Genomic DNA, 10466 nt, shown 5'->3' with positions numbered 1-10466 from the left:
TGCGCTGACAATTTGATGAATATGAAGTAGTAGCGGAGATGCTGACAATCAAATTTTGATGTTGAGTCTCATGTCAATTAATGCTCAATGCCTGCAACGAAAGAAAAATTAATTACCACTATTTCTTAAATGTTATCGTGTTTTTATCTCACGTTTAGATAGTGATTGCATCTCCTTTAAAGTCCTACAACAACTATTGACCTACAATCTTACAACTTCTACGCCCTGTGGTGCAAAGAATGTTTCGGCTGCGATTTTAAGCTTTTCGTTGACCAATTTGGCTATTTTAGGTGTACGGCGCCAAACAAATTCTCTGGTACGGTCATGGTTGTCTTTGCTTTCCACTTCAACCTATAAATAAATAGAAACTTATTTAATTATTTTCCATAATACTTTTTTTAACTCGCACAACTGGTTTGCAAGTGAATATTAAAGAGATTTTTATGTCATCCACATAAAGAATGGGGGTATATTATGTGCATTCCAATAATAAACCCCCTGTTATGGTCTCCCAAATAAATTTAGTTGGTCAAAATCTTGAAAAGACGCTGGGGATTTTTTTTACAGCTTCATTAGTTTTTGAATTAAAAGTTATATATTTTATTCTTATTTACATAATCTACTCACCTGTTTCGGTTGTTGCACCTTAATGGACATTAATGTGGCACGATCATTGACGACACTAAATTTAATGCGTCCGATCATTTCATTGGTGCGTGCCGTAGCACTCTTAACATTCTCAACACCACCACGTTTGAATGATTTCTCGACACGTAATATGAGTGGACCCAAAGTGAACTTTGCCTTAATGGTTGAATTGCGTCCTTCCGGATCGGTCACCACTTTCACATTGCCGACACGTTTCAATGATGCCAATCCCGATAGACTGCCTTCGGCCTTTTGGAAATCACCGCTGCCATCCTTACCACCATGTTGTGGTGACTTGTCATTTTTATTTGTGATTGTGGATTTCAGTTTTAGCTTGTTACTTGTTCCCTTGCTGCCCGATGCTGGTCCCGCTGCCGCAGCTGAATTGCCATTATGGACTTTTTTGTTCGAATTTTGTTTGTGAGCTTTTGTTGTGGCTTTCTTTTGATTTCCCGATTTGACAACGTTGTTGGCATGTACTGTGCGCGTTTCCGGTCTCAATTCTGTGCCGACGACTTTCTTTTCGCCTGATGTTGATGCGACTGCTGCTGTTGTATCACTGTTTTGCTCCTCCTGACCAGATACATTATTTTCAATTTGTTCCGTGGCTTTTAGGGTTTGTTGGTGGGCCTGCAATTGCTCCAATTGTTGTTGCAACTTGGCTTTTTCAGTCTCTTGATTGTCCTTTGGCAAATTGTCGATGCTGTCTGTATTTGCACTGCTGCTACGTGGTTCCGATTTGGTATTTTTTCTATGATTGCAAAATAAAAAAATGAAAATAATAACAACAAAAGAAATAACAGCCGACTAGAATGTAGATACAAAATCAATTGGATGTATCACTTTATGAAGTTATGCTGTGTGCTTGTCGCCTGGCCCACTAGTGGTTGCAATAGTGTGGGCTTATTGTCCTAACTTTGCGATGTTACTTTAGGCAGTACATTGCAAAAAAGTGACAGATTTTTAACTGATACTAAGAGGCATACTGTTTTTTTATTACAAAAACGATGAATGTACGACCAATATGTATGTTCTATTAACACGAAAAACTGAAGGGCAAGCCAACTGAATCTGGAATTTCGTCCGACACGAAATTTCGCATTGGGATTAGAATTTTGTGGGCCAACTTTGCACATGAGTTCTAATATATATATATAAATTACGTGTATGTTCGTGATCGCTACTGCACGGATTTCGACCAAATTGTATGTGCAGGCTCTATGGGGCGTGAGGAATGTTTCTGTGTAGTTTGAAGTTCATCCGACAGATGGCGCAATATTTAGTTTTTTTGTGTTTTTGTACCGTAACTCAAGAACTACGGCACGGATTTTTTACCAAACTTTATGTATATGCACTATGGGAGGTGAGGAATGTTTCGGTTTAATTTTAAGATCGTTTGACAGATGGCATGCTATATAGTTTCTTTGCGTTTAGCCCGATTAGAGATTGGGTTTGTAAATTTTAGAACCAAATTTTCGCTATCACCCGTTTAAATAATAAAATTTTTTATATGTACAAAATATATTTTTAAGTGGTTATTTATACTCTTTCGAGTCGAGCTTGATGATCTAAGTTTTGCAATGAAAAGGAAAGCCAGGAGAAGAACCTACGTACCCACCATTATGCGACGCGTTTCGCCGTTGGTTAAGCGGCTCATCAGGCATATTGGGCTATGTGGCTTTACAAATGTCGTACGTTGATAACTTGTATTTATTCCGCCCTGATGTGAAACATGCATATGCGAATTAAATTCAAATTTGTCAAAGTTCGACATTTGTCTTCATTCTAGGAACAGTCCTTTTCAAAGCAGATTTTTGTTGTAGCGATGGATAATTAATCCACACACCTACAATTGCTTCCTGGTATACACATGTTTTTGCGCAACCGTTTTGGAAGTGTTGATGGCTCAGAACGTTAAGCGGTCTTGGGAACATTTGTGTTGCTCTGAGGACCTGGGTTCGAGCCATAGCCGTGCTCGGCTGAAATTAATTTTTGTTATTTGAATTTTGCCTTGTATAGTTTTTTTCTAAGTGCAACGATTACTATATGTATACACTTGTATGTATTTTTGTTTTCTGTTTTTTAACTTACAACTTCTTAATTGATGTATTGGTGGCTTGTGGCTTTGCGGTCTTTGTTTTATGTGTGATTTGTTGCTCCTTGTTCCGGTTGGGAATGCCGCTTTTCGTCGATGACGCGCCACCACCATTTGGTGTATTGTGAATGGCGGCCGAACGACCAGTCAATTGCACGACAAATGGGTCATAGTTATCGGATACAATACGATTGATACGAGCGAATATGGCATCGACGAATTGATTATTACGTTCCTGGAAGGCGTCACCGGACATATCAATGATATTGTTTTTCAATTCACCTGAACATGTTGGTATCGCGTGTTCGATGTGATGTATCAAATGAAAATACAAAATGTGACCATAAAATAGAACAGAGAATTTGATTAGTCAGAAATTTGCATATTAAAAATTGTTTGATGTTGTTGTTGTTTTTTTATGAGTGATGGATATGTGTTATGGGCATGGTACAATAATACAATGTTGTAGCTAGTTTCCAATTTTATTTATATTGTTGTTGAGGAATTTTTTCATTGTTTTTTTTATTTTTTTAATATTATTTTTTAATGAATTTCAATTTATTTGAGATATAAATTGTTGAAATGTTATATATATATATATATATATATATTATTGTTATTATTATTCTTTTGAAGTCAATACAAATTTCAAAAATAGCATTAAAAACATGAATGGAGTAGTGACATATAAGAATTTATTTTCTCTTTTTCTTTTTTTTCAGATTAAAAACAAATATTTTTAATATAGAAAACAACATGGATATTTGGTATTTTTTTATATTTTCAAAACATATTTTACGGATTATTATTGTACCATGTGTAAGTGTGTATATGGTCGATAAGGATGTTGATATATATTTATATAAACAAATAAAGTATATTCATATATATATATAAATAAACCGTATATTATATATACTAATAAATAAATACGCGTGTGTGATAATAAACTCTTAATAAAATATCAATGAATACATAATTTCTTATTATATGTTTTTTTTTTTTTTTTGCATCAAATACATGATAATAAATAATAATTAATTCCATTGTTCGATGTAATATTTATAGTACAATGTAAAACTAAGCACTGTCAATGAATAACATTTAAAAAAAAACATGCATATATACTTATAATTTCAGCTTTTGTTCTCTAACCTAGGACTGTAATTGTGAATTTATTAGCAAACAAACTGAATCACGAAGTGATTGTTTCAAATTTTCATTAATCACTATATATTTAAATATAGTTCCCATATACAATTTCGACTGATTTTAAGTAAATGTTAAAAATCCAATGATGTGATAGTCCGATTATTATGCATAAACTATTTGCAAATGCGGGTACAGTTATAGAGGTCTTCAACCCAAGATGGTTGAATCTACAACCGACATATTTGACTAAAATTGGGAAAACTCCAGGAATCTCAAGAAATAATGTTAGGTCTTATTGTAGACAATACTATAAATAAATAAAAAAACAAAGGAAAGTTCAAAAGTCGGAGATACACTTTGCCACATTGTGTACATACAAGAGATGCTATATACCAGGGACGTACGCAGGGGGGGGGGGAGCCCGGGGGGCCCGGGCCCCCCCTGCACAGTAAATTTTTCACAGTAAATTTATGTTTGCAACAGCGAATTTTTTCATTTTGTACTGCCGGACGAAAATGTATACGGAAGCTATACCTAAATCTGAACACATTTCAACAAAACTTCATGGATGTCAACCTGTAGTAATTTCAACACGATATGCACAATTTTGTCTCAATCGGAAAACATTAACAGAATGTGTTCCATTTACATAAAATCCGACGAAACTATTTATGGGAGCTATATCGAAATCCGAAGCAATTCCAATTCAGTACTCGGTGCAACTGACTTCAACTGAATTTCGTTTACATCAATCTAGACCAAATTCAATACGCTGTGCTAAATGTTGTCTGAATCGAATCTAAATGAATATTGGGTGTTTGGTGCATCATTTACCAAAAATCAGACAAAACTATATATGAGAGCTATATGTAAATCTGGACGGATTCCTACAAAACTTCGCATACATCAATATGGACTTAACTCAGTACGCTGAGCAACATTTTGTGCCAATCGTCCTAAATTGGTCTATTTGATGCTCTATTTCCATAAAATTGGACTAAACTATATATGGGAGCTATGTCTAAATCTGAACCGATTCCAACAAAACCTCGCATAAAACAATCTGGAACTAATTTGTCTATTCGATGCTCTATTTACATAAAATCGGACTAAGTTATATATGGAAGCTATATATAAATGAGAACCGATTCCAATTGAATTTCGCATACATCAATCTAGACCAAATTCAATACGCTGTGCAAAATGTTGTCTCAATCCGACTAAAAGGGGGTGTTTGCTGCATCATTTACCAAAAATCGGACGAAACTGTATATGGAAGCCATATATAAACCTGAATAGGGTTCGTCCTTGCGCCAAATAAATGTGCTGTGCGACCTGTACTTTGTTTACAATTTAACGTGGACGGACATGCATAAATCGACTCATAAATTTATTCTATGCTTTTAATATATATATAATATATATGAGCTTTTAATTACAATAATAAAAAACATAAGATACCCTACACAACTACCACGGAACTCTTACTTTCTTTCGAGCCTGGGCAATCTTTCGTGAATTTTACACCTTCTTGACCGATTAGAGATCAACAACACCTCTTCCTTATACTGACATATTTTCCGAATATTCCCAATATTTATTACAGCCCTGCTATTACTTATCGAGATTCCCTTCACCGTGGGTTGTGATGTGATGTACGGCTTGTGGTCTATAGATCGACTCGAAAAAACAAAAAAATTAAGTTTTGGGTCCACTTTATCCCAAATTTTTTATGTGATCATCACTGAAAATTATAGGCGGTTGTGCTTGACTATAACTGGAACCTCATGGAAAATTTCAAAGCGATCAGCGCATTATTTCTGCTCTCCATTATTAATGGATTACTAATTAATATCTGAATACGTAAGCACCTATAAATATTTAAGTCTAACTCCCACACCCGAGTACATACGATAATATAATTGGTATTAATTTAAAGGCAAACCACTACTCTTGGATATACTGTCTACTTCTTGGGTCTACAGCCTTCCGAAATATATATATATATACGCCATAGAATACAAATTGTGTCATTTTTTACACAAAAGTCAGGATCCATTTGACCCGCTAAATAATGACTATAAAACAGGCATGTTGTGGAGAAGTAAAGATTTGTGTTACCCAACAACAACTCGAAATGAAAAATTATTGTTATATACTGCAATACCATACATCGCATCCTGATCAAGAATATAAATAATTTATGTGTACTTCGATGAATATTTCGATGTGTTGGAATCTCATTGTTTATAGACATATAGCTTGTGCTACAGACTTCATATAGCGGTACCACCAAATAATCGGTATTTTGAGGAGTTCAGAAATTTTTTTCAACCGAATATCACATTGTGTAGACAATCTTCGTACGAAACATTATCAATATTGTTTAGTATTACGGATTTCAACAATAATTACGGTCCGTTATTCACAATTTAGGCTATGTTAAAAAATTTCATATCACTTGTATATGAAAAATTTCTTCATTAGACCGTCGTATTTAAAACGATATATGGCACCTGTATTAAGGGAGTAGAGTGGAACATGTGTATAAAATTCTCAAATTACTGCAATTTAGTGTAAAAAGTTATATGAGTTTTTACTTAAAGGGAGGCCAATATTGATTACTTAGCTAGAAATTAGCGAATATTTTAGTTTTGTATCTCAACACTTTTCTTCAAGAGGTGCCTAAATGCTGGCCGATATATAGCATTCTAGAGTTATTTATCACGATATCCTTAGAAGGCGGAATGATTACAATAGATGACTAATTCGTCTTAGAATTCCAAACTTTGTAGCAAGAGATGCTCATATGTACAAAATCCTTTAGATCGAATAGACATGGCATCTTTAGAGGACCATTGAAATGGATCGGAAGTTAAATACGTGATTTTGTCTCAATCGGAGCAATATTGGGAGTTCGGTTCCCCATTTACAAAAAATCGGACGAAACTATATATGGGAGCTATATCCAAATCACCACACTGTGGTATAGGTACCCCTAAAAAAAGAGATTATTACCATATACGAATTGAAAAAAAACCGCTAAAGAACCCCAAAATACAGAAAATATGCATAAACGTGGGGTGTCGTAAACGTGGCAATTTTCGACTTTGGTACGTTCCTTAATGGCTTTTCTTTAAATATTGCAAATACATTTTTAAGTAATTCGTCCCCAAAGGTTTAGTTTTTCTGAAATTTCCATGGAATTTTGTAGAAGTTTTCAAAGCCATAAAATGTTAACCCCTGCCTGTAGATTTGCTTATTTATTTTATCTTCTACCGAATAACTAAAATATAAATTACGTCAATCTAATGGGTACTTAGTTTGTTTGCTTGTTCCAAATTCAATGATAATCGGAGCATAAATTTTCTGTTACTGTTCACAAATGCCTAACCATAAATCTGAGTAAATCTCATGTTACCAAAAAAAGAAAAAGAAAAGAATCAAATACAAGTGATGGATTATATTAATTTTTACACAACACAAAAAAAGGGAAAGACGACAATAGAACTAGTTGTTGGAAACATGAAAAATGCGAAAAGGAAAAAAGGAAACGATTGAACCATAACCTCAAACATACTTACTTACAGAAGCCCACACATGTAGCTGTAGAGTTAAATATGTGCATGTTAGTGGTACAGAGAGAAAATAGGCGTAACTTGCGGGGGGAGAACATGAAAAAAGTGTGCAAAGGAAACATTGGATAAAGCAGGTGATTAGGAAAGGCAACAACTCAGCCATTTCGAATGGCATCAATGTAGGTGATAAACGGTTAACAGCATTTAAGTGTTTAACAGAACAAAACCAACACGACAAAAAAATGAGGATATATATGTAAGAATATTGAAAGTGTTAGGAGAAGTAAGGAAAGAGAAAATGTTATTGCTACTACTTTGGGGGTGAGGGAGAACAAACAAACGCTTGAAAAATGCCTTTTAGCCAATTTTGCTACTTTTGTTTGTTGTTGTCTTCATGAAGGGCGGAAGGGCGTTTTAGTTGAATGCAATGGACAAGTTACGCCTTCTGGTCCTTTTCAAATAAAAACATATAGAGTAGTTCACCAATTTATTAAAGTTAAAATAAAACACAAATTTATTTATTTTTCTGTTTTCAAAATTATTTTCATTTAATTTTTCAAATGTTTGTTTATATATATTTGGGAGAATTTGTGCTTTGTTGTAGAGCATAAAACACTTTTAGAAGGGAGATTTTGCAAGTAAAAAAGAACAAGTTAAAACATTTTTAAATTAGAATAAATAAATATTGAAAAAAAATTATGAAATTGTAGTATTTTTTTTATTTTTCAATTTTGTGTCTTGTGTTTTGTGAGAAGGGGGAAAAGTGTGTTTTAAGTGTTTTATGGTGTTTTGTATTTTCAAAGAGACAATGTGTGGAATTATTCCGGTCAATTATAATTTAATACAAAATTTCAAATTTATTTATGTGTCGTAAGAAAGTTAGGTTATGTCAAATAAAAGTTATTTTTATTTGTGAATTGCCTCATAGGAAGCGTATTCAATTTTTGAAAAATGTTGTTTTATATTCATTTTTTTAATTTAAAAGAGATTTTTTCTAATTTCATGGGTTGATTGAATTTAGCTTCAAAGACAACTTCATTTTTTTAAAAATACTTAGCATTAGATTTTGATAATTTGCATTATTTTTTAGATATATAATCTAGTTGACACAACCTTACTTTTTTGTAAAACAAAATAAAGGCCGTTTTTTGTAGTAAACCAATATTATCTCCACCTCATTGGAAGTCAATAAAAAGGTCACGACGGAATTTTCCAATTTGGTGTTTAAAAAAAGTATTTTTCAAGCGTTGGACCGGACATAGTTTGGATCCACAAATGAGGGTTTCTAGTGTTTCAATTCTCTACCCTTTTAAATGCATACAATTATTAATATGTTTCTTTTTTTTAATTTTTACGGATAGAGAATAAAGATAGGCAGGAGGATAGACAGGCGAGACAGACAGATAGACAGAATGAAAGAAAAGACAGTTTAGTGTTGTTGTAGATTTTTTTGTGGTGTAATTGTGATCAATAAATAAATAAATAAATTACATTACAAATCAAAAATAAAATAAATAATTTAAAAATACATTTAACTAATAACTAAAGAGAAAGGAAGGAGTTGGTAGGTAATGTGCATTGTTAAGATAGTTGTGATGTTGCTACGATACATTAGATTTACATTACTTTACGTTACGTTACTATAAGCTACGTTACGTTACATTGAAATAAACTAACTAACACTGAATATCCTTAAGAAAAAATTTAGGGATATTTAATGTTCTTAGCCATTTTCATATAGTAGTTGTTGTTGTTTTTATGTAATAACATTAAATAGAAATACATTTATGTTTTTTTCTCTTCATCCTCATAGTAGGGTTTTTTTTGTACATGAACATGAAGGTGTATGAAACGAAATTGCATGACATATTATATAAAATGTTTTCTTTTTTGTTTTTCTTTTCAACAAGTTGTGCTTTTAAAAGTAAAAAAGTGCAAATAGTGGTGAAAAAAATTTGAACTACGTTTTCTTTGTGTTTGTTGTTGCATCGGTGCAAATTCGTTAAAATTAAAGATTTGTGTGTGTGTGTGTGTGAGTGCTGTTACAGACAAGAAGTGCGAAATTTGTCCTTACGCTAAGTGGGCCAAGGATGGACGCGTATGCATGTGTGCGAAAGAGGACAAGCCTGTTGTTGATTTTACACTTTTCCTCTCAAAGGAAAGAATCTTGAGAATGGACCCAATCTTTTTTTCTGTCATTTTCTTTTGCTCTTTTGCTGACAAGAAAAAAATGGACTAATTTAAGAGATAAAACAAACTGGCAAAACGGACATTGACCCAACAACTACACATAGATGGTGATAAACAGACAAATTTAGTCTGCTTATCATCAGTGTAGAAATAAAAAACAAAAAAAACACTTTGCTCTATTTCGCTTTCTTGTCATCTGTTTGTCTGCCAGTCTTTATGGTAAACAAAAAAAAAAAAAAACAGACAAACTCGCACACACATTTCGTAATGAGCATGACAATGTTAGTTAGATGTTGGAAAATGGTTAAAACACATACACACACACACGGAAAATCTTAAAAGAAAATCAAACATAAATGCTTGGAGGCTTATAGATCGTTCAGAATGGTCCTTAATTGAGGTCGCTTGTGTCATTTATGCATTGGCCTTGTTTAATTGTTGTTGTTGTTTTTTTTAATATTTTTTTTTGGGAGCGAGAAGTTAATGAGCTATGGTAAACACAATGGCCTTCATCTCTTTCTTAAGCTTTCAATGATTTTTTACTCTTCAAAGCACTTGTTGATTTTTTGCTGGTGGTATGTTTCTTAGCTGTTGTTGTTGTTTGGGACTCACATCTTCACGACGGGCCTCGATCACATCATCACCAATAATATCATCGTCATCATCATCCTCCTCCTCGTCATCGGCTTCATCATCATCACCAGTTAGGGCACCTGTAATTTCATCGACTCCATCATCAAGTTCATCTTCTTCATCATCATCATCATCATCGTCATCGGCATCCTGATCAATGTAGTTGCTTT

The 10466-nt window shown here is 33.4% G+C and overlaps 1 protein-coding gene across 1 annotated transcript; it reads right to left on the bottom strand.

The window, feature by feature from the left end:
• Positions 1–201: 201 nt before the first annotated feature.
• On the bottom strand, positions 202–10461 carry LOC133338571 (serine/threonine-protein kinase pakF-like; the record flags this gene model as incomplete). Its single annotated transcript, XM_061546741.1, has 4 exons — positions 202–351; positions 628–1399; positions 2740–3068; positions 10219–10461. Coding segments are annotated over 4 exons (1494 nt in total), but the record flags the coding sequence as incomplete, so codon positions are not given.
• Between the last annotated feature and the right edge of the window lie 5 nt (positions 10462–10466).

Source organism: Musca vetustissima, unplaced genomic scaffold (genome assembly GCF_032173495.1).
Source record: "Musca vetustissima isolate MV318-11 ecotype Yass unplaced genomic scaffold, APGP_CSIRO_Mvet_v1 utg27742, whole genome shotgun sequence".
Lineage (NCBI taxonomy): Eukaryota > Metazoa > Arthropoda > Insecta > Diptera > Muscidae > Musca > Musca vetustissima.
Note: the sequence above shows the minus strand (reverse complement) of the source record. Positions and strands in the feature narration are given on the sequence as shown.